Source organism: Nansenia antarctica, assembly GCF_963989245.1.
Source record: "Nansenia antarctica genome assembly, chromosome: 7".
NCBI lineage: Eukaryota > Metazoa > Chordata > Actinopteri > Argentiniformes > Microstomatidae > Nansenia > Nansenia antarctica.
In genome coordinates this window covers 51,481,162-51,506,449 of record NC_137677.1, presented here as the reverse complement: position 1 = coordinate 51,506,449, position 25,288 = coordinate 51,481,162, and the positions used below count along the sequence as shown (strand labels likewise).

The window sequence follows — 25,288 nt, the reverse complement described above, 5'->3', positions numbered from 1 at the left end:
AATAGTGTTTATTTCAGATAGTGTAGTGGAAGACATTATCCTCATTTCCAGTGAAGTAGCTGCCATCTAGTTGTGCCATATTTGTTTATCCCGCCCGTTCATCACCCAGCGTTGATGATGCGGATGATTCCGGTTACACTGGTATGAATGGTTCGCCAGACAGCACCAAGGTTAGGAGGTTTCAGAACGGGAACGGTTCCTGGGCGGTGTGAAAGCCCTATGTGGGGAGAACCCTGTCCCTCCCTGGTCTCTCTACCTCCCCCTATAGGACATGGCTGAGAACAGCGTTGACCCTCCCTGGTCTCTCTACCTCCCCCTACAGGACATGTCTGAGAACAGCGGGCAGCAGCTGCTGGTGAAGGCGCGGTTTAACTTCCAGCAGACCAATGAGGACGAGCTCTCCTTCTCCAAGGCTGACATCATCAACGTCACGCGCCAGGAGGACGGCGGCTGGTGGGAGGGGACGCTGAACGGCAAGAACGGCTGGTTCCCTAGCAACTACGTCCGGGAGGTCAAAGGCTGCGGTGGGTATCTCTGGGCGGGCGGCGGGCGGTCACCCCAGGAACTCAGATCTGGGATTGAGGTGGAGCACTCTGGGAATGATGGATAAGGAAGGAGTGTGCTGGAAAGGAGGTTGTGTGACAGAGCGAAAGCTTTCTCTTTCACTAACTAATCTCTCTTCTCTCTCCCTCTCACCCCCCCGCCCACACACACAGACAAACAAGTGTCCCCCAAATCTGGGACCCTGAAGAGCCCCCCTAAAGGCTTTGACACAACTGCCATCAGCAAGACCTACTACAACCTGGTGAGACCCCTTGTTTAAGATCTGTCAGTTAGTCTCCGGTAGGCCCGGCGTATCTAGTATGCTCCCTCTCCTACTCCCCCTCCCCTCCCCCCCCCCCCCCTCCCCCGCCTCTCTCTCCCCTGTCTCTATACCGTACCATTGACTGGCTTTGAGAAAGAATCCGAAAAAACAAACACGATTTTTGTAAAAAAAAAGAAAAAATCTGAGCTTTTTTAAAAAGACAAGACATTACTCTTGCCGTCGCCGCCGTAGGCCTGAGGTTCCACGGCCGGTGCAGAAGGCTCCGGCCTAGTTCCCCTCCTCCTCCTCCCCGCCGCCGCTCCGCCTCCCTGATTTATGCTTTCTTCCACACCCGCTCACAGTCGTACCTCAGGACAGCCAACAGCCACGGCCTATTAACTTTAAAAACCTTACCGACGGCTCGACTCGCTCGGCTGTCTGAGAGGGGGAGTGTTTTATAGGGTAGGTTTATTTCGTCGAGAGTCAGGGGACACAGAGAGAAAGAGAGAGAGAGAGGGAGAGAGAGGGAGGGAGTGAGAGAGAGAGGGAGTGAGAGCTGCAAAGACCTGAGGCAACAAGAGTGTCAGCCATCTTTGGGGGGGGGGGGGGGGGGGGGTATTAGGCATGAGTGGAGTTATCTTTATAGTCTAGCAGGAAGGGCCCTCAGATTTTGAGATACCCCTACCCGAGGTAGAGCAAATGACAACAATGATTTTTCTTATCTTTAGGGTCTCCCATTAATGAAATTGATTGTTGTCAAATTTTATTTTTGGGGAAAAGATGTTTTTTTGGTTGTTCTTTAGAGCTACCCCAATCCCTGAAAAAGAGCCAAATTAGACCAGGCCGAATATGGGGAAGGTGACAAAAAAGCCCATAACTTGAGAATGATCACTCCTTTCCTCTTCAGATTTGCTGAGGTATGAACCAGGTGGTTGTCCTACATCACCAAATAGTCAGACAACTATTTACCGAAATAAATACTGAATTATAGTCCTGTAAACTTAGCTTTAGTTTAGACGGAAATTGTACTTTTTGGTGACAGGAACATAGAACTCCATCACTTTTCTCTCATTTATCAGAAAAACAGAAATCCCTGAAAAATATATCATTACTGAATTGTCTAGGGTGCTATTGAACAATAACCAGTAGTTGTATGGAAATATCTCATACAGTTCTATTGCAAATGAGATTTCTTTAGACATAGGCCTACCTCTTCTCTGATAGTCAAATTCCGAATGGGGGATAAGTGGCATAATAGCCTATAAGTTAAGAATGCTCACTCTGATGGTCATTATATTTGGAGAGGGAAATACCAGGTGGCTGAACTACATCACCAAATAGTCAGAATAAGAGTAACCCAATCAATCCATTTTCCATTTTCTTTTTTCCATATAGGAGTAGCGCAAATTCTCTTGCGACTGGCAAAGACTCTTCCAAGCTGGCAGAGAGTCCAAAATGGGCCAGATCTTTGAGCTCGCTGAGATGGGTCTTGAGTCTGTTGAATGCTGTTGTCTTTCCTATTCTGTACAAACTACTTGTTGTGCCACAGCCAGTGAGTGCATGACATGCTGGTAGACAGTTAGACATGTCTTTTCCAATCTTCTCAGATATGGTGTTGATGGGGACATAGCTCTCTCTCATTCCATGGCCTGTATGCATGTACACCAGAGATGAACCAAACATTTCTTTGCTTGCATAGTATATGAGCAGTACTTCCACATCTGTGTCATCAGACCTCACAATGATGCGGGAATATGACTCTGCAAGATGTATGGCATGGAGCACCATCCTTGTGTCTGCCTCCTCCTGATCACTGTACAGTGATGTCAAACTGCTGACTCCTGCTGTGCAGATGCTCTTCACCTCCTCCCCTTTGTCAAATCCACCTGCCAAGATGATGGAGTCATCTGAGTGTAGTCTCTATGGGGCTGCAATGACAATGTAGTTGCTCACAAACATGCACAGTGCAGTCTTGTTTCCACTACTCCTCAAGTACTTCCTGTAGTTTGGGACATTTGTGTTGCCAGTGATAACATGTGTAGGCCTTCCATCACTTGCACCTCTCCTTTGCCTCTCCAGGTCTTTGATTGACTGTGGGCCGTCATACCTGTCAAATACCATGACCACACATTGCATTTCATCCTGCCAGCAGCCCGGAACCATGGTATTGCTTCAGACATGCAGTTGAGATGAAGGTCAAAGTTAGCTTCACGCTCTGATCGTAGCATTCTGAGTAAGAGATCAGCCCCTTTGAGGAAATTCAGCCAGTACTTAAAAGTTGCTGATTGTTGAACTCCCCTCTCTGAAAACTGTTGTATTCTTCTCCTCAGTTCAGGAAGGTCTGTCTCCACTTCACTTAAGAACTGTCTGGCAGAGACCTGGTCGTCGCCATGAAAGGCATGCTGCACATCTCGCAGGAGGTGTTCTTGTTCAGCAGACAATGGACTTTGGCCTTTTTTGTTCAGCCAGGAGACCAGTGCCATCCAGAAGAGCCTGAACAGAGCCTCTGAAACAACCTTGATGCTCCTCACACCTCTTGTCAGTTGTTTCCCCTGAAGCATCTGCCGAGCTGTTGCGTCAGCATAGACTCCAGACTCGGTTATCATGTCAAAGAGGCCCCCGTCTGCATACACCTTCCCAATGCTTGCCAGAAAGGCCATGGTGACGTGCATTCCTCCAATTCTCATGGTGATCTTGCCATCCAAAGCTTCAGGTTTGCTCCACAGAATTTGCTGTGCTTTGCTGTAGATGGCAAGGTCAGCAGTTACAAGTATATGCCTCTGTCCCAGTTCTTGAGCAAGCTGTGTGAGCTGCAAAAGAGCTGTATAGATTGTAGATAGGTCTGATGGTGAAGCTCTTATGAAGGGCATATATTGTACTGTTGTTAATGGGATGTCTGACGTGGATACATAGGCATTGAATGCAGACCATCCTGGGATTCTCTGGTCTTCTTCTTTCATGATACGGCTCACCTTCCAAAGTAAGTCTTGGCCTTCTGCTGCCTGAGCTTTTGTGCTGTCTGATTTGAGGACCTGTGGTAGAACTGCTGGTGGTTCAGATCGCCTACCTGGCTTGATGTATCTGAAATTCAAGAACAAGTCATTAGGCATCTTTTGTCATATAATTCAATCTTTAACAAAATGCCCTTACAAACAACAACACTCCAGATTCCTTAGATTATGATGTGTGACCTCACAAATAATGTGTAACTTGAATATTGGACACATGCTAGTCTGACTTACACAAGTGTAATGTGAAACTTGAAGCCTCCAGTGCACATTACACATTTTACATTTTAATATTGGATTATATTGCATTAACATACAGTATATCAGAGCCATTTCAATCAAGTATTGCATGTGTCTGGCAGATAGTTGGTCTATAATATTTACCTCTGAACCTCTTCATTATCCAAATCACAGCTGTCCAGGGCATGGAGAGATCTCTCTGGGATTCTCAGGATGGGGTTGTGTGCTGTGGCAACATCACCTCTTCTGTATACAACAATTGCCATGGAATCTGTTGTATTTTTGCCATCCAGCGTCTCTTCATTCTGGTCAAAGTTGTCAATGGCTGCATCAATTATCCCATGTTCTGTGGTTCTTGTCAGTCCATTTGGAATGTAAACACCTTTGCTTCTCTGTAATTGATCTGCTGCTACTGATGTGAGAAATTGACGCACTTCATCATACGACACACAATGACCCATCATGTGTAGCTTGTTGATAAGGGCCTTGCTGCCAAACTCATGATGGATCATAATCCCAAGTCCTAGTGTGATAGGTGTACGCCTGCTGCAGCACTGTGCAATTAGATCATGGCAACTTGTGTTATTCTTCAGAGCTGGGTCCTCATCACAGGTCTGCACATTTTTAAATGCACCTGCATTGACACACCAGTTCACAAAATCATACAGAGTGTTTGGCACATATTCACTGCACTGGAGAAGGGAAAGCTTGTCACTGCTTATGTAGAATTGAGGCTCATGCTCAACCTTTTCCATAGTTTTCCTCAATATACCTGCAGCCTGGTGGAGGATTTGAGTGTCAGTGAGGGTCTCTGTTCTCTGTGGAGGCATTGTCTCCCTGTCTTCTGTTATGTTTTCTCTGAGGAGAGAAGCTTCTCTCATTGCATGGCCAACAGTCATGGCACCAGAACAGATCAGATCAGATTTTCCAGGACGTTCAATGAAGATGAGTTTATCCCCATAATGCTGGTTCATCTTTTCTTTGAGTTTCCAGGATTTATACATTGTTGGTTCTGTAGCTGTACTCAGTTTTCCTTTATAGCTCTCAGTTACAGCACTCAGTGTTGTGACAGTCATATGCTTTGAAAAAACAGTCTTAGTTAATTCTTCAGTTAGCTCAATGAAAGCTCTTTCATGTTCATTTAACTTCTTTTCTGTTAAATGTTTGTTTCTAGCTGCTAGAATGTTCCTTTCTGAAAGATAGTGTCCTAGGCAACTTCTGTGATACTTTGCATCATAGGCAAAAAGATCTTCATAGGTCAGCATACGGTGATGTATTATTTCATCAAACCTCTCTGAGGCTGCGTTGAGGACCTTTGACCTTGTACTTTCACCTGTACCGGTACATATAGGGGTCAGGCCTTCTCTCTTTGTGACTTTCTGGCTGCAATTGAAACATTGGCTGCAAATGAAACACTGGCTACGGATGTCAAATCTAGTGTCTCTGGACAGTCTAAGTCTTTTACTGATCCTGGGGTGGTTCTTGATCACTGGTTGTAGGCGTATAGTTATGTGTGCTTGAATAACTGGCCCGACATGACCTGTGATATGAAACCTTGACCTTGAAGGACAGTATGTCATCTGAGTGGGGCGATAGTCTCTTATGAACTTCATCATCTCGTCCTTGAGCAACGACGTTCAGTATGGTTCTGAGTCCTTGTAAGCTGGGCTCTGCTAGCCTCTGCCTAGATCAGAATGCCTGCACTATGGTTTAAAAGCTCACAAATCTATCAACATATTCAACAACATATTAATATCATAGTTGGACATATGTGTTACCTGTTATCTGTCATTAGATTGGTGATAATCTGAACAGAACTGTCAATCCACAGCCCCTCTCCCTCTGAGATGGAGATTGTTATGGCTGCTGCTGCCCAGTTGGCTACACAGTTTTGAAACATGCAGCTGTCACTCAAACCAGAGTGGCAGAGAGTGTTCCACTGTCAAGCTTCAAAATTATTTCTATACTGTACTTTGAATTAAGGTTCCAGTTTTAATAAAAACCTGTACTATTTACACCTATGTTTTAGAGGCTTGCAATTTAGAACTAATAAACTTTATTTTATTGGGTTACTCTTATTCTGACTATTTGGTGATGTAGTTCAGGCACCTGGTATTTCCCTCTCCAAATATAATGACCATCAGAGTGAGCATTCTTAACTTATAGGCTATTATGCCACTTATCCCCCATTCGGAATTTGACTGTATCAGAGAAGAGGTAGGCCTATGTCTAAAGAAATCTCATTTGCAATAGAACTGTATGAGATATTTCCATACAACTACTGGTTATTGTTCAATAGCACCCTAGACAATTCAGTAATGATATATTTTTCAGGGATTTCTGTTTTTCTGATAAATGAGAGAAAAGTGATGGAGTTCTATGTTCCTGTCACCAAAAAGTACAATTTCCGTCTAAACTAAAGCTAAGTTTACAGGACTATAATTCAGTATTTATTTCGGTAAATAGTTGTCTGACTATTTGGTGATGTAGGACAACCACCTGGTTCATACCTCAGCAAATCTGAAGAGGAAAGGAGTGATCATTCTCAAGTTATGGGCTTTTTTGTCACCTTCCCCATATTCGGCCTGGTCTAATTTGGCTCTTTTTCAGGGATTGGGGTAGCTCTAAAGAACAACCAAAAAAACATCTTTTCCCCAAAAATAAAATTTGACAACAATCAATTTCATTAATGGGAGACCCTAAAGATAAGAAAAATCATTGTTGTCATTTGCTCTACCTCGGGTAGGGGTATCTCGAAAACTAAAGCCTTTTTTGAGGACTTGCTGCTAGACTATTAATCATAGATAGAGAACACACTGTATGAATTTCTCTCTCTCTCTCTCCCTCCTCCTCTCCCCCTCCTCACTCTCTCTCTCTCTCCCTGCCTCCCTAGGTGTTGCAGAACATCCTTGAAACGGAGACGGAATATTCCAAGGACCTCCAGACCCTTCTGACCAATTACCTGCGGTCGCTCCAGAGCACAGAGAAGTGAGCTTACCAGACCGGTTTACCCTCACACACAGATTGTATGAAGCCAGGAATAGCCTTAGCCTTAGTTTTGACTGTAATCTTAGATTACATAGTCCTGGAGCCCAGTGTCAAGATTTTTCCTAATCAAAGCTGGTTTATACAGTGAATTTGTCCTTGAGGAGATGCAGTATAATGGTTCCACTCTCTCCCTCTCTCTCTCCTCCCACTCTCCTCCCTCCCTCCCCCTCTCCCCCCCTCTAGAATAAGCAGTTTAGATGTGGCTCTGATCCTGGGGAACCTGGAAGAGATAAGCACCTTCCAGCAGATGCTCGTCCAATCACTGGAGGAGTGCACCAAGTAAGTCCCGCCCCTCACAGACTCTCCACCAGTCAACAGGGAGATCCCCACTCCTGCTAAACCAATCAAAGTCAGGCACAGGTTCATGGACGGTGGTGATATGACAGTGACAGTAGTGTACTGTATCATAGAGAAATCGCTAGACACAAATGTAAACGTTATTTGATTGTTTTTCTGAGACCTGGGGGGTATTCCAGCAACGATGCTAAAGGAGAAGCCAGGCTTATTCTGATAAGTCTCATGAGATTTGTCCAAAAATTCCAGGCTTATTTAGATAAATCTTGTGAGATTTATCAAAAATAAAAGCCTGGATTTTCCTTTCGCGACGTTGATGGAATACCCCCCAGGTGATTTAGGTGAGAAAACAACACCATCATGTTAGCAGTCCTCCTTCAAGACAGTGAGAAGGGGTGTGGGGCCATCTAGTGATAAACCGGAGAATTACAATGATACTTATTTCTTTCCCCGAATAGACTGAATGGAAATACAAATAAACTCTACCCCGGTACACAAACAAACACAATACACATGATTCTTCTCAAAATGAATATCATTCGTCTTTGTCTTTTATCTTTTCATTTGTTCAACTTTTTTCTCATGTCGTCTTTGTCTGCAGACTTCCAGAGAGCCAGCAGAGGGTAGGAGGGTTCTTCCTGAACCTCATGGCCCAGATGAAGGGCCTGTACCTGGGCTACTGCTCCAACCACCCCTCGGCTGTCAACGTGCTCACCCAACACAGGTCAGGGCACCCTCCGGAATCAGTTGTTCAGCGTTCCATAGAACGAACCGATGCGATTGGAATCAATAGAATAGAATAGAATCATTTATTGTCCTCCTTTTCAGAGGCGTGTGTAACTCACACAGATCACGTTTAGTTTTAGGCCTGGACTACACGTATATGGATATTTTTCTAAGCGCACATTTTTTTTGTACAATTGGGCCTCTCAACCATACGAACACAGCGTTTTCAATCACATGAACAGAGATTTCTCTAAACGGATAAAAAAGTGAAGAAATAATTTTTTTTATCAGATTGAGTGGATCACGTCAAGCGTCAAGCCGTTCACACATGCGCATTGAAGCAAAACAGTTGTCAACAGCAACAACATTAAAGCACCAACTCAACTTCATCGTCGGTCCACACAAAATAATCAGTTTTTGCTTTCTTCTTGGTCGCCATAACTTGCTTTTCTGTCTGTTTTGTACTTTTCTTTTCTGTCTGTTTCAAAGAGTTTGGTCTGTTTACATTTGAGTCACTGCCGCTGTTTGATTACAACTGACTGCACATGCCCATAACGTTCTTTTACGGTATTTGACATTTTGCTTATCGCCACCTACTGGCATGGCATTGCCGGCTTTAGGGGCGATCGTGTTCAGTTTTGGCTTTTCGTATGGACAGAGATATTTTTGTGGTGTGGACAGAGTTTTTTTTTTTTTAAACAAGGACAAAAATATCTGCTTAAAAAAATATCCATATACGTGTAGTCCAGGCCTTAGTACTGGAATGTAAGAATGAACTGATGATCTGTTGATTCTATCTCTCTCTCTCTCTCTCTCTCTCCCCCTCCCTGCTTTTACTACTCTCTCTCTCTCCACTCCTCTTTTCTTTCTGTCTCTGTCTCACTATTTTTGCTTTGGTCCACCTCTCTCTCTCTCTCTCTGTCTCTCTCTCTGTCTCTCTCTCTGTCTCTCTCTCTCCCTCCCTCTCCCTCCTTCTCTCTGCAGTGAGGAGCTGGGAGAGTTTATGGAGGGGAGGGGAGCGGTCACCCCTGGCATCCTCACCCTGACAACAGGCCTCAGTAAACCCTTCATGAGGCTGGATAAATACCCCACCCTGCTGAAGGAGCTGGAGAGACACATGGAGGTGTGTGTGTGTGTGTGTGTGTGCGTGTGTGTGTGCGTGCGCGTGTGTGCGTGCGTGTGTGCATGTGTGTGTGTGAGAGTGAGTGATGACTCACTGATGAGTTGAGTGTGTTTTGGGGGAGCTGGGACGTAAATGTGTGGGTGCTGATGTGTGTGTTTGTGTGATGGGGCCATGAGTAAGTGTGTGTGTGTGTGTGTGTGTGTGTGTGTAGGGGGGGAGGATGATGACTGTGTGTGTGTCACTCTAACCGGCCTCTGTGTTGTTCTTGGTAGGAGAGTCACCCTGATTGGTCAGACATTCAGAAGTGCATGACGACATTCAAGAGCCTGTCTGTAAGTCACATGGAACGCAGCAGAAGGTCTCGTATGACTCACCGTTGTCATGGAAACACAGGCTTGCTTCTCATTTCTACGGTTACTCCAATTTGGTGTGTTCATCCAGTGCTTGTGTGTGTGTCTGTGTGTGTCTGTGTGTGTCTGTCTGTGTGTGTGTCTGTGTGTCTGTGTGTCTGTCTGTGTCTGTCTGTGTGTGTGTGTGTGTGTGTGTGTGTGTGTGTGTGTGTGTCAGGCCCAGTGTCAGGAGGTGAGGAAGAGGAAGGAGCTGGAGCTGCAGATCTTGACTGAGTCCATCCGCCTGTGGGAGGGGGAGGACATCAGGACGCTGGGCTCTGTGCTCTACATGAGCCAGGCTCTGGTGCACAGCCCTGGGGCAGAGGTGAGAACTACCTAGGACAACGCTACAACAACGCTAAAACAACGTTAGGACAATGGTAAAATGTTAGGACAACGGTAAAATGTTAGGACAACATTAGGACAATGTTAGGACCGCTAAAACAATGTTAAAACAACGTTAGGACAATGTTAGGACAACGGTAAAATGTTAGGACAACATTAAAACAACAACAATGTTAGGACCGTTAAAACAACATTAGGACAATGTTAGGGCCGTTAAAACAACATTAGGACAATGTTAGGACCGTTAAAACAACATTAGGACAATGTTAGGACAATGGTAAAACAACGTTAGGACAATGTTAGGACAACGGTAAAACAACGTTAGCACAACGTTAGGACAATGTTAGGACAACGGTAAAACAACGTTAGGACAATGTTAGGACAAACTTAGGACAACGGTAAAACAACATTAGGACAATTTGAAGACAACAGTAAAACAAAGTTCATACAACGTTCGAATCGATCATGTATGAGCAATATCTGCCTATACACTCCCGATACCGATCTTTTTGTACATTTTATTTTTAATGAAGATTTGTGTTTTTAATTAACATCTGGTGTAGTCTAACGAATAGTGAATTAAATAACACATATTATTTATGTATTAACGAGACAGAAATTAGAATCCCTTTTATACATATTATAATAGTGAAAATACCATCGCTCATCTGTTATCAGACTTTGCTGAGGAGCTGGAACTGAAGAGTATCAATAGAGTGCAAAATAACAGCATCCGCACACTCAAACACTGCAAAAAAACATAGTTCATTGCGAGCTTTCGGTCATAGACCTTATATATATTATAATATAAAGCCATTGCTTTCCGAAGTATGTTTAGAGGTCAGCAAAATATTGCGCACATTTTAAGGCGGAGAAGAAAGAGCACTTCACTGTTGAAGTGAGTGAAACTCACGTCAAACATCATCAAAATACCAAGACCGCCGTATTTTCAATGACATGCAAATCAGAATTGAGCGTTATATGCGACCTGCCTGCTTAGACCGCAGCCGAAATGACACATATCAGATTCGTATCTGATTGAGGCCCGGCTTGATATTGAGGCCTGAATCGGATCTGAGAATAAAAGATTCAATGTGCTTTTTTACTGCTTACCTACATGTTACATATCCGATCTGTGGCACATGAGAAAAAACGTGAGCAAAAATTGTGTCACTTCGACCTGCGGTGTAAATGCAGCCTAAAGCTACAAACACAGCATTGAACGGTTTGGACCTCAACAGTTTGGAATATAACATTGGTGACGAGGATGGCTCAGTTCTCACCTCCACAACCACCGGCACCTTTCTGGTCTGTGCCCGGCGAGCCTCTGATTCCATGGGGGAGATGGATAGAAAGCTTTACAGTCGACCTCGAAGCCATGGACATTTCGGATAAGAGGAAGACGCCAAGAGAACTGAGGTGCACACTGTTCAATGCTGTGTTTGTTGCTTTGGCGACAGGTGCCGTTCATTCTAAGAACGAATTGGCTCACGTTGTTTGCCTCATTGGTCGGGTGTCGTGATCGGCAACTAGAAAGCGTTATCGGATTTCCCCGATCTCAGATTTTTACTGAATATCGGCCGATTCCGATTGCTCGCCAATCGATCGGGGCGTCGCTATTAGTATGACGTTGGCATAACGTAGTAATAACATACATGGTAGGACCGTAAGACTGCGCTCTTGTCTTTACACGGTTAAAAAAAGTGATGGCTGAAGAAACAAATAGTCAGTTCTATAACGAAGTGTGTGTGTGTGTGTGTGTGTGTATCTTCCTCTAGGAGAAGTGTGAGCGGTACCTCATGCTCTTCTCTCACGTCCTCCTCCTGCTGTCTGCTAGCCCGAGGATGAGCGGCTTCATATTCCAGGTCTGACCCCTGACCCCCTACTGTTGCCTTAGAAACCCTTTTATATTCTAGATATGAGCCCGATAACTGACCCCTATAGCCCTGAAGATGGATATAAATTCCTCCCAAAAAGTTTGGAAAGATCGGATTTTGGCACATTTCTTTGGGCTGCTACCCACACGCTTAGCCATGTTGCGTCATTCCACGAATGCATGATCCTTGCATCTCCTTGTAGCTCGTTGTAAAGGTGACTAATCAGGCTTTCCAACGATATAAAATACAATACCAATTGGTATTATTAAAGGGGAGGAATAATCGACCGAAATAATGTTGCCGAACTTTTTGGGAGGAGTTTATATCAGAATCTAAGCTCTGACCACTAGAAAGCCCCAGCCAACTCTGACACCCTAAATGCCTCAGCATACACAGTGTGATGCAGGGCTCAGCCGCTCCATGCTGCTGATGATGTTGTTGTTGCTGATGTTTATGTTGTTGATGATGTTGTTGATGTTGTTGTTGTTGTTGTTGATGATAATGTTGTTGACGTGTCTCCGTCCAGGGGAAGCTGCCACTGACGGGCATGACCGTGAACACACTAGAGGACTGTGAAGCCCACAAAAACGCCTTTGAGCTGTCTGGTAAGAGGACTGGTCTGGAGAGTGAGTGTTGTGTGCGTGTGTGTGTGTGTGTGTGTGTAATATACAGTGTGTGTGTGTGTGTGTGTGTGTGTAATATACAGTGTGTGTGTGTATAATGTGTGTGTGTTGTCTCTACAGGCAGTCTGTTTGAGCGTATCCAGGTGGTGTGTAACAACCAGCAAGACCTCCAGGACTGGGTGGACCACCTGACCCGGCAGACCAAACGCACCTCCACCGTTCCCAGCCACAAGCCTCTCACCCCCTGCCACACGGTCAGCGACACACACACACACACACACACACACACACACACACACACACACACACACATCCTAATAAAGACATTTACAACAAATTTACAACACACACACACACATGTACATAATCACAGACACACACACACACACACACACACATACGTACATACGTACATAATCTCACACACACACACACACACACACACTAGGCGTGCAACGGTTCAGTTGGCCCACGGTTCGGTATGAACCTCGATTTTTGGGTCACGGTTCACGGTTCGGTTTCGGTATGTTTTTTTTTTTTTTTAATGCTACTATTTATTTACAAACTGTTACTTTACACACGTACATAATCACACAAACACACACACCCGCACACACACACAGGCACACACACACAATGTCGAGGTGCCTCTTCTCTGAACCCCCCCCCCTGCCTCTCCCCCCCAGCTCCCTTCCCACCCTCTGACTCCGTCCCGTCACGCTGAAGGCAGGGCCATGACGGTGGCCCCCGCCTACCACACGCTGCCCCACCCCTCCTCCCACGGAGCCCCCCACAGCACCATGATGTGGGGCCCCCTGGAGCCCCCCAACACCCCCAAACCCTGGAGCCTGAGCTGCCTGCGGCCCGCGCCCCCCCTCCGGCCCTCCGCCGCGCTCTGCTACAAGGAGGTGAGGTGAACTCTCTGTCTGGGTGGTGCTTTGTGTTTTTCTCACTACATCATTCTGTCTCTTTCTCTCTTTCTCTCTCTCTCTCTCTCTCTCTCTCTCTCTCTCTCTCTCTCTCTCTCCTCTTCTCTCCTCTCATTTTCTACCTCTCCCTTTGTACTCCCCACACTCCCCCCGCCTCTCCTCTCTGTCTCACCCTCTCCCCCTATTTGTCTCGCCCCCATCTCCCGGTGGCAGGATCTCAGTAAGAGTCCCAAGAGTGTGAAGAAGCTCCTTCCCAAGCGCAAGCCGGAGAGGAAGCAGTCTGAAGAGGAGTTCGCTCTGAGGAAGAGTAAGTCTGGCCGCCTTCCACTCCTCACGACTGTCGTTAACCCTTAAAAACACACCGCGAGCGTCGACCTCAGCAGCGCGTGCATGGCGTAACTGCTGCGGCTCTCACTGTTGCGGCTTCCACACTGGCTGCTGCGTGTCTTCTGTGTCTCTAAGGCTTCGTTCACACGGCAGGTCTTGATGCTCAATTCCGAATTTTTACACAGATCCGATTTTTTTGGTTTGGCAGTTCACATGAATTTTAAAATGTGACCTATATTTGACCTACATTGACTAGTGTGAACATTCCACGGCACTGAACAGACCGGCATGCGCAGAAGGACAATAACAATGATGTCAGGATGTCACGCACAGCGCACTGTTTACAGAAGTAACTATGGATAATAATAATATTAATAATAATAATAATAATAATAATACATTAGACTTATATAGCGCTTTTCTAGACACTCAAAGACGCTTTACAAACTGAAAAGATCGAGTAGTAAAATAAAAATAAACCAAAAAATAAACAAAAGAAAGTATAGGGGTCTAATATATTTTTAGATTACTAAATCTAAATCTAACTCTCTTTGTAGGATACAGGTCTACTCTGTATACTGCAAGTATATCTAGATTTATGATATATAATATATAGGATAACATTACAACCGATTTCATTTTCAAGTTTTGTGCAGCGGAAGCCGGTAAAGATATGAGCAAGATATAATATGAGCAATTGACAGGTGTGCTCAATCATACACCGTTACGTCTACGTCATGATTCCCATCCTATATCACATAGACAGAGTAGAACCAGGGAGAAGGAATGGACGACAGTATACTGTGGAAATTGAATAGATTACTGCCGATAATTGTTTAAAATTCAACTTATCTGAGGGTAGTTTGGGGACAGCCGTCGTCTTCAGACATTGTGTACCAGTTTAACCCTGTTCTCCTCCCTGTCTCCTCTGTTCTCCTCTGTTCTCCTCTCTGTTCTCTCTGTTCTCCTCTGTTCTCCTCTGTTCTCCTCTCTGTTCTCCTCTCTGTTCTCCTCTGTTCTCCTCTCTGTTCTCCTCTCTGTTCTCCTCTCTGTTCTCCTCTGTTCTCCTCTGTTCTCCTCTGTTCTCCTCTGTTCTCCTCCCTGTCTCCTCTGTTCTCCTCTGTTCTCCTCTGTTCTCCTCTGTTCTCCTCTGTTCTCCTCTGTTCTCCTCTGTTCTCCTCTGTTCTCCTCTGTTCTCCTCTGTTCTCCTCTGTTCTCCTCTGTTCTCCTCTGTTCTCCTCTGTTCTCCTCTGTTCTCCTCTCTGTTCTCCTCTCTGTTCTCCTCTCTGTTCTCCTCTGTTCTCCTCTCTGTTCTCCTCTCTGTTCTCCTCTGTTCTCCTCTGTTCTCCTCTCTGTTCTCCTCTCTGTTCTCCTCTGTTCTCCTCTGTTCTCCTCTCTGTTCTCCTCTGTTCTCCTCTGTTCTCCTCTCTGTTCTCCTCTGTTCTCCTCTCTGTTCTCCTCTGTTCTCCTCTCTGTTCTCCTCTCTGTTCTCCTCTGTTCTCCTCTGTTCTCCTCTGTTCTCCTCTGTTCTCCTCTGTTCTCCTCTGTTCTCCTCTCTGTTCTCCTCTGTTCTCCTCTGTTCTCCTCTGTTCTCCTCTGTTCTCCTCTGTTCTCCTCCGTTCTCCTCTGTTCTCCTCTGTTCTCCTCTGTTCTCCTCTGTTCTCCTCTGTTCTCCTCTGTTCTCCTCTCTGTTCTCCTCTGTTCTCCTCTGTTCTCCTCTGTTCTCCTCTGTTCTCCTCTGTTCTCCTCTGTTCTCCTCTCTGTTCTCCTCTGTTCTCCTCTGTTCTCCTCTGTTCTCCTCTGTTCTCCTCTGTTCTCCTCTGTTCTCCTCTCTTCTCCTCTCTTCTCCTCTGTTCTCCTCTGTTCTCCTCTGTTCTCCTCTCTGTTCTCCTCTGTTCTCCTCTCTGTTCTCCTCTGTTCTCCTCTGTTCTCCTCTGTTCTCCTCTGTTCTCCTCTGTTCTCCTCTCTGTTCTCCTCTGTTCTCCTCTGTTCTCCTCTCTGTTCTCCTCTGTTCTCCTCTGTTCTCCTCTCTGTTCTCCTCTGTTCTCCTCTGTTCTCCTCTCTGTTCTCCTCTGTTCTCCTCTGTTCTCCTCTCTGTTCTCCTCTCTGTTCTCCTCTCTGTTCTCCTCTCTGTTCTCCTCTGTTCTCCTCTGTTCTCCTCTCTGTTCTCCTCTGTTCTCCTCTGTTCTCCTCTCTGTTCTCCTCTGTTCTCCTCTGTTCTCCTCTCTGTTCTCCTCTGTTCTCCTCTGTTCTCCTCTCTGTTCTCCTCTCTGTTCTCCTCTCTGTTCTCCTCTCTGTTCTCCTCTGTTCTCCTCTGTTCTCCTCTGTTCTCCTCTGTTCTCCTCTGTTCTCCTCTGTTCTCCTCTCTGTTCTCCTCTGTTCTCCTCTGTTCTCCTCTGTTCTCCTCTGTTCTCCTCTGTTCTCCTCTCTGTTCTCCTCTGTTCTCCTCTGTTCTCCTCTGTTCTCCTCTCTTCTCCTCTGTTCTCCTCTCTGTTCTCCTCTGTTCTCCTGCAGGTACGGCTGCTCTAGAGGAAGACGCTCAGATCCTGAAGGTGATCGAGGCCTATTGCACCAGCGCCAAGACCAGACAGACCCTCAACTCCAGTAAGAATACACACACACACACACACACACACACACACACACACTCACACACACACACACACCCACCCACACCGTCACAGAGACACACACACACACACACACACACACACACACACACTGATGTTTGTGTTGTCTCATGGTTGGTTCTTAACCCTGCTGTTCCTAAATCTCTTTCTAACAGAAAATCTCTTTCTCCTCTGTCTGTCTCTCCTTCACTCCTCACGTTCTTTGACATCGTTCTGATTTCCCTTGACGTTTGAACCCTGTTTTTACTTTTATTTGACCATTCCGTTTTTCGGTTGTGGTTTTTTGTTGTTGTTGTTTTGTTTGTTTTTTACTACGATTTTGTTCAATTATGATTTATTCCATCTCATCATCCACCCACATCCATGCGTATCACTCTCCCCCTCATTTTTCATCGGTTATGGTTTTATGTTTTTTTTTCTCCTCCTCCCGTCATTCGCATGCGTTTTTACGATACCCATCCACCCACTTCCTCCCTCCCAACCACTCCCTCCCTCCCTCCCTCCCTATGCGTTTATTTGACCACCCACCCATCCCCATGGCCACCCGCCCACCCCCTCCACCACCACCATCCCCCCAGCCTGGCAGGGCACTGACCTGATGCATAACCACGTGCTGGCCGACGTGGACCGCTCCTCCGTGGACCCTCCGGGCCGCCGTAGCAGCGTGTCTCGGCCGGAGGTGACCTCCGACCTCTCGGAGGACTCAGACTATGACTCCATCTGGACCAGCCACAGTTACAGGATGGGCTCGGTGTCGCGTAAGAGCTGTATCTCTCACCAGAACTAAAGTAAAAAAAACGCAGCGCCGCAACACACCGCAGCGTATCGTAACATAGCGCACAGCGCGCTTACCTCTTCTTAACCTGGGGTCCGTTGAGGAAAAAAAAGAGGAAAAAACGTTATTTTTTAAGGTTTTGGTTTATTTATTTCTGTTATTTCTGTTATTTATTTTTTATATTTAAATTTTTTATTTTGTGCGTCTTTATTTATTTGTTTGTTTGTTTATTTATTTTTCAACTGTCTCTGTTTTGTAAAAAAAAAAAAACGGGAAAAAAAGTGTTCAGTATCTCCCTGTTGCCTTGACCACTCTCCCCTGTTTTTTGTGCCTCCTCTCTTTCCGTAGTACTTAGGTAGTTTGCGTTGGGGAATGTTTGTCCATTTATTTCTTGAATGCGCCCCCCCTCCTCTTGTTTGGGACACTGTTAGCAGGGGGAGTATGGTAATAATAGAAGGGGGTTTGTGAGATCTGTGGGGGGAGGGAGGGGTGGGAGGGGGTGATGGGGTCTGATCTCTTTGTGTCTGATATTCAGATGTGATTCAGGAAGGAGTGTATTCTATTTACCAGATCTATTCCTTGCTAGTTTATCTCGTGCAGTATGCTCCCCTACAAACACACACACACACACACACACACACACACACACACACACACACACACACACACACACACACACAGGTATGCACATAGTACATGCACACAGTGTATTACAGGTACTACAGTGGCATGCAGATGTTATTGTGACCTTCTTAACAATTCCTTATGGCTGTTCATTCATGATGTTTGTATTACAGTGATGGTTTCATCACTCTAACCTGATTTACAACAGTATTTCACCAACAGCACAAAGCATGCCAAGCAAACATGTGTCATCCTTTCATTTCTATGTGCAGTGTCAGACATTCCCATCCCACTATTCCTAATCAGACAATTTAAATGCCTAGGATGATTTAGCTTCAGAATCAGTGTATCTCAAGCCTCACTAGTTTGAAGTTCAGTGTCCCCTCTGCTTGAAACGATTATCTTCTAAAGCCTGGCGTACTTAGGCCTGTTCCTGGCCGGTGGCCCCTTGTGTGCTGGAAGTCACTCAAACATAGTACCTAGTTTGTATCCAGCCTCTGTCTGCTGTAGGAGATGCAGAGTGCAAGCCCATTGATTGGTGGGAAAGTCAATATTTCATGACATTACAAAAGAAGCCATTGTAATTAGAGTAGCAGTGTGAATTAAAGGGGCAATCTGTAATTCTTACATCCATTTTTGGACTTTAGAATTAATTGTATATAGCCATTGATTCTTGGAGAATATAACTCATAAATGCCTTATGAGCTTAGTTCAACTGTTTTACCCCATCAGAAACTGAAATATACACTTGTTTTACTCCATTGTTTGTCTAAAAAACACAAATGTGATTGTAAACAAACACTGTATAGTTTCGAAACACGGTTAAAGGTATTATTTTTGATTTGATGGTAAAAGTAATTGCGTCCATACCTCCGGCTATGAAATTGAGAGTGGTTACATCTGTTTAGCTAAACCGGTGTCTCGACCCCGCTTCGTTGTGTTTTGAATTACAGATTGCACCTTTAACAGACTCCTACGACTTACTTGTTCCAGGTCCAAATAGAGTTCTGTCATTGAGGATCCCCTGTGTGTTAGGATAAACACCGTAACACTGCAAGAAGCAGTGGGGTGCAATACGGTGTGTCAATGCCATGGCAAGTCCAGTCAGACCAATCATAGATACAAAATAGACAACCTTGTTTTAAGCTAACATCATTCACCACATGTCCTGGCATGCTACTCCATGTATTAACTAATTTTTTTGTGGGAAATCATTATCTAGAATTTGAAGGAATTGACATTCATTTACTCTAACCACAGTTTTTCTGTCAAGTCTATTCAGAGTTCTAACTGCAGAGAGGTGAGATGTGGTCCATGCCGTGCTGCAGTGAGGTAGATGGAATATACTGTATAGATACTGTAGTGACACCACACCACAACCAACCCCCAGTTCATTAGGAACCTTTCAACAATAACGTGTGGAATGAAATAGACTTCTGCAATATGCCCCAAGACAGCGCAGTTCCATCTGATTTACGGAGATAGTTTTGACAGGAGGCCACTACGGCATCGGTCTTGACCACGCCACAGTGCAGCATAACTTTTATAGCACTGGAATTGTAATATGGAATAAACTGGTTCATGTTATTTATATATTTATTAAAAGAAAAAAAATCATTTGTTTATTTTTATTCATTATTTTGTGTACAATATTTTTGTTTCGTTTTATTCTGTATGCCAATGTTTACAAATGATTCCTGGAATATACAGTTGATCTCTCTCTCTCTATCTGATGAAATGGTAACAATGTTTACACTGAACATTTAACATGGAGTGTTGGAATTCATTTTGCACAATATCTGTGGTAAAGCATTGAATCTGTCCAATATGAACAGTTCTCTACCCTACTGTCCTTCTGCCCATAGTGTGTTTGAAATATAGACTAGTTATGAAGTTTGACATAGATATTAAGTGTTGCTGTGAAGTACAACGCCATTCATAGTGTACATCTACCACCTCATTGTTCTAGGAATGTAAACAAAAGAGAGACACATGATTATACGGGAGCGTTCTGATGTTGTGAACGACTCAAGTCAATGTCAGAATGCTGTCAACCCAGGTGGACGTTAACTCAATAAAAAGTGGACCCTTTTGATGTACATAGCTGTTATCATGGAGCACAATAAGAACTCAAGCGGATGTTCTATGAGTATTTGAGCTAAGAATATATCTGTCCTCATGTTGAGTGTTCTACTTTGTGACTGAGGTGTATTCTGTGATTTAAAAAAGAAAAGAAAAAAAAAACTAACTAACAAAATGGCAGGAATACTGCCTTTGACCAACATTGTCCTCTGTTTGCTCATTATGCTGCGTATGACCTATTCCACACATGTGATAATGTCTTACCTTCAGAAAAGCGTTGCCTACAGAGTATTGGTTATATATATACAGAGTGAAGTATATAAACGACAAGTTCCAAACGCTGTATCATGAGTTGTGAATAAATCTGTCATTTGTTAGATTGTGGCATTCTGGTGGTTTGTCGGAAGCTCACCTTTTATTTTGTTGTTTTCTGATGTCAATGACGGAAGAACGATGGAATATAAAGTATGTCAACTATCGGCTCTCCGGTCAATGTTCGATACTGCTTCCTGTGTTGCCTTATTTGGTAAGGTACTACCAGTGAGGGGTGAATGGATCTCCTTCCCCTTCCAGCTGCTTTCCCTCTGAAACACGACTCCTCTGGGTTCCCTCCTGTCTTGTGTCTTGTCTCTAGTCTAAGCATGACTAACTAACCCACAAACCTCTCAGTCCTGTGTGTGTGTTTCTTGTCCTGTGTTTTGATTTGGTCACAATCTCACCCAAACACAAACCACAACCAACCAGGAGCTCAGAACCACTCACACTCCTCTATGACTGTACATTCCGTCTGGAGAGACGGTTCCTGTATGCACAGACAGATTCTGGATCAGTTAACTGTTCCTCAATCCCAACTGTAACTGTAGAGGTGCAGTCAAGGCAGACCTGCCCTGAGAACAGACCTTACAGAGCCTAACTTCATCCCACTCCAAGCTAGACTTTCATTCCACTACTAGATGGTTGCTCTACCAGGTACCCAGGTCTCGCTTGGAACTTGGCAAAGCAGCTTTTTCTTATTTTTGCGCCCTGGTCATGGAATAACCCCCTGAACACACTACAGTTTAATAACCTTGTCTCCCTAAGAGAGTTCAAAGCTCTGATTGGAAATTGTGTGACAGAAATGTGAAATTGCTACTCGTAAAATGTTTTTTTAAATAATATTTATCTGTTACTTAAATAAATGAAATAGACGACCACAGATAGCCAAGTAAAGCTGAATCCCAAACTCTGGACAGAACACTCTTCTTTTCTCGAAAACAGGGGCGCGGAGGGACCCGGGACTACAGATGATAATCCCAGGGGAGGAGAAGATCATAGTGGAGGAGACCAAGAGCAACGGTCAAACTGTAGTCGAAGAAAAGTAAGAACGTGTTCCTCCTCCTCTTCTGGTCCTCTGTTACTGACCCCCCCCCCCACTTGGTCAAAGCTGAATGTCCTAGCACCTCTGCAGGGCCCTGAGACTCCTATCCCAGAGGGTACAGTAGGTGACGTGTCTGTCCCAGTGGGTACAGTAGGTGATGTGTCTGTCCCAGTGTGTACAGTAGGTGACGTGTCTGCCTGTGAGGAGGTCTTAGTAACCCACTGTTGTCTTCCAGGAGCCTGGTGGATGTGGTGTACGGCCTGAGGGACGAGGTCCAGGAGCTCAAACAGGTGAGCGGTCCCCCTGGTGTCACGACACAGGCTTACCACAGCTTATGACACCTGACATAAAAAGGACGTTTTTTAACACATGAATGAATAAATGAATGAATCGTTTAATGACCACACGACCAAGGTCGGTGGAATTTGTTGTTGGTAAAGATGGAAAAAAACAAGGTTTATGTTTTTACCGTGAAACGGTAAAACCATGAAACCATGAAAATGGTAAAACAATCAATTCAACTTTAGAGGATGCCTTTTGGATCCTTCAATATGACCACGACGAGTGAAGTGCCAATATTTGTATTGTTGCTCCGAATACTGGCCAGTGATGAAGCCGGGGATTAAACTTCCAGTGTTGTTTCCCCCCCTCTAACACGGGACGGCTGTGGCTCAGGAGGTAGAGCCGGCGTCTAACGATCGCAAGGTCGGCATCTCGGCGGTTCAAACCCTGGCTGGCTGTGTGTGGAGGTGTCGTTGAGCGAGGACCTGAATAGACCTATCGCTAAGCCACGCCCCAAAATAGAAATTGTCCAATCATATCACAGCAAAAGTCACTACAGGCAGAAAACTCGGACAAACAACTCGCTAATATCTGAAAGCTTCTAGACTAAATATTCTTGTCATCTTTGAAAAAACATGTCTATTACTTGGTGCTAAATCAGAAATTTGCCAACTCCCGCCATTGTAAGTCATTGAATGTCATTCAGTCACGGTCGGTCAGTCAGTCACTGTCAGGGAAGCGTTGTTTGTAGAGTTTTCAAAGGGGGCGTGGCTTAGCGATAGGTCCGTTGCTCCAGGGTCGTCGTCTATGGCCAACAATTGACTGACAAGTCGATACTCTTTTTTTTAACAGGACAATAAGAAGATGAAGAGGTCGCTGGAGGAGGAGCAGCGGGCACGGAAGGATCTGGAGAAGGTCGTGAGGAGGTTGTTAAAGAGCATGAATGACCCCACATGGGACGAGACAAACCTGTGAGGTCTGAGTTTCTGTGTGAGTGTGTGTGATTGCAGATGTGTGCGTGTGTGTGTATGGTGTGTGTGTGTGGTTATGGTGGGTGGGTGTGTGTGTGTGTGAATCTTAAAAACAGGCCTACGGTGGTCTGTGTGTCTGACCCGTCAGCACCACTATGCTAGAGAGAGAACGCGGGGGAGGGATAACTGGGGTAACTGGTGCTGAACTGGCCGAGCCGAGCCGTCTGTGAAGAGATCCACTCCAGGGTCCCGTTCAGACGGACATGACCTGGGAGGAACCGAGGCGGTACTACCCGAACCTGAGCATCCAATGAGAAGCCTCGTTTCACTACACTGACTGTCTGCGAGCCTGCTCCCTGTCCCACAGCTCGCCCCCCATCCTGATCTGGGCCAAACTGTACTGTACCTCAACCAGCATGTGGGTGCCCCCCCCCCCCCCCACCCACACACACCCCAACCACAACCCCCCATGGCTGAGTTCCGCACCAGCCTTCTACGGTACATATCAGGATCAACTGAACGCCCCGAACCAAGCCTTCAGTCACCCTGACCCGGCGTGCTCTCCGTCTCTCTGTCTGTTTACAAATGAAACACAAAAAAGCAATACATTCTTAAAAAAAGAAAAAGAAAATTGTACTATGGTACAAAACACTCTGGAGAAGTCCTTCCTTAACTTCCTCATTTCACATCTTCCATAATGTTATTTAATGATTTTTTTAAATTTGTATTATTATTATTATTGATTTTTTAATGTCTTATATTTTCCATGACTGTTGTATGTGTTGTCCTCTGTGTATTATGGCCTAAGACACTCTGCCTCCGCCCCCCCCCCCCATGTCAGGTCTCATGTTCCCACTGGTTGGCAGAAGGGATCTGTACAGAGATGAACTGGTACTATGTGATGTAAATACTGCTGTTGAGATGAGCCTTTGGCAGAATAAATGTGCTTTTAGGAGAGCGACTGTTATGTTTCATTCACTGCGGCGGGGGTCAGTCGTCATTAACATATTAACAGTGGCCCGAGAGAAGCCTCGTACAGCACGTCCTCGAGCAGGCTTTTAGCATCGAGAGAGAAAGGAACAAGTCGGATGAAAGGCAAAAGAAAACAAAAGAAGCTACAGGTTGAAAACGGGTATCTATTAAAGCATTACCCCCGCCCCCCCCCACCCATCCTTTTCTTTCTTTACCTCTGTCTCACCGTCTCTTCTTCCCTTCACCTCTCCATCATGTGTACTCTCTCGGTAGTGTTTATCTATTATCAGAGTTTTATATTGTTTCTCTGAATAAACCCTGCTGGGAGATTAGGTATCTGTTAGCTTATCAGGGGACGTCCCAGAGAACGTCTATGGCATTTCTCCTGTACCCCCCCCCCCCCCACCTAAATGGTAAAATGGACTGCACTTATATAGCGCCTTTATCCAAAGCGGTTTACAACGGCCTCTCATTCACCCATTCACACACACATTCATACACCAATGGCGGCAAGGCGCCGATCTGCCAACCTTGCGATCATTAGACGGCGGCTGTGCCACAGCCGCCGCCGCCGCCCCCCCCCCCCACCTCCGCCCCTGGGTAGATCAGGTAGGATCAACACCAACACGTCTTTCTTCCCCCACAATATTTCGGGAGTTTTTTTTTGTTTGTTTTTGGAGCACAAAAGATAAACGCAACAATTTCTTATGATTCTGGAAATGGTGGTGGTGGTGGTGGTGGTGGGGATAATGACAACTAAAAAGCCACATTTGTCATTTTAGTATAGAACATAATTAACCCTTCATGTGCTCTGATGGTCCTGCTGTGGATTCTGAAGGAGATGATCTCATCCTGCTGCTGTTGCCTCCCGACCTCCACGTCTGTCAGCCTTTTCACTGTATCGTCGCGTCCTCCGATGTCTACCTCCACCAGCCTCCCCCGGAGGACGCCTACCAGACATTTGGGGATTTGATATTGTCCGTTTTTCTTGCTGTACTGCTTTGATGTCAGTGGAGGAGTTGCAGGTGTATGAGAGCACTAGCCCTCTCCATCTTCTCTTTCTCTCTCCCCTCTATTCCTTCTTTTCTTCTGTTTGTCTATCCTGTTGACAGAAATGCAGGTGACCTGGCACAGTCCTTTAACTCCCTCCCTCCCTCACTCTCTTTCTTTTCTTACTCAGAGACAGTGACAGCCTGTCACTGTGGTCCTTCCACTGTGTGGCCTATGGACTATTGTAGAGCTCAAGGTCTCTCTCTCTCTCTTTCTCACACTTTTTCTTTCACTCTTTTCAAAGCCGTGAATCAATCAACTGTGAACACACACAGACGCGCGCGCGCGCACACACACACCTTTTCTGACTCTCTTTCATTTCCCTGTGTCTATTCACTGGCCAGTGATCATTTAGACTTGACATGTATTGTGAAAAACTGAGCTGCTCTCTCTTTCTCTTCCTCTCCTTCTTTCTTTCCCTCTCTCTTTGAACTGTCTGTCATTAATGTCCAGGTCTTACAATATACGCATGCCAGAAAAGAAGAAAGAGAAAAGAGCCAGGGATGAATTGATGAGTGGGATGATAAGACCGTAGTGCCCTTCCCTTTTAAAGGTTTGTTTTTGTACGGGCTACTATCTCCCAGTCATTTTTGGTTGCTGTTTTAGTCTGGAAGCCAATCCACAGGCTCTTTTGTAAAAGGAAAGCAATAAGGCCCCATTGAATGAAGCTGAATGGACCTGCCATCCTTAGGGGCTGAGGCCTGAGGACTCCTATTCTCTAGCCCCCCAATCTAATTGGAGCTGAAATGAAATGGAGGTTTCTTACGAAAATAGGCTTTGTTTGGCCGCAAGGCTGGTAATTCATAAACAA

At 45.3% G+C, this 25,288-nt stretch overlaps 1 protein-coding gene across 1 annotated transcript; it reads left to right on the top strand.

The window, feature by feature from the left end:
* Nucleotides 1-325: 325 nt before the first annotated feature.
* arhgef7a (Rho guanine nucleotide exchange factor (GEF) 7a) lies at nucleotides 326-23,294 on the top strand (the record flags this gene model as incomplete). Its single annotated transcript, XM_080537199.1, has 18 exons — nucleotides 326-524; nucleotides 717-805; nucleotides 6,947-7,041; nucleotides 7,285-7,380; nucleotides 7,997-8,119; nucleotides 9,106-9,244; nucleotides 9,517-9,576; nucleotides 9,812-9,958; nucleotides 11,757-11,843; nucleotides 12,382-12,460; nucleotides 12,599-12,732; nucleotides 13,165-13,386; nucleotides 13,621-13,714; nucleotides 16,249-16,338; nucleotides 16,943-17,122; nucleotides 21,103-21,202; nucleotides 21,438-21,492; nucleotides 22,337-23,294. 18 exons carry the CDS (start codon nucleotides 326-328, stop codon nucleotides 22,457-22,459), a joined length of 2,112 nt encoding a protein of 703 aa, XP_080393325.1. The 3' UTR covers nucleotides 22,460-23,294.
* Nucleotides 23,295-25,288: the final 1,994 nt, after the last annotated feature.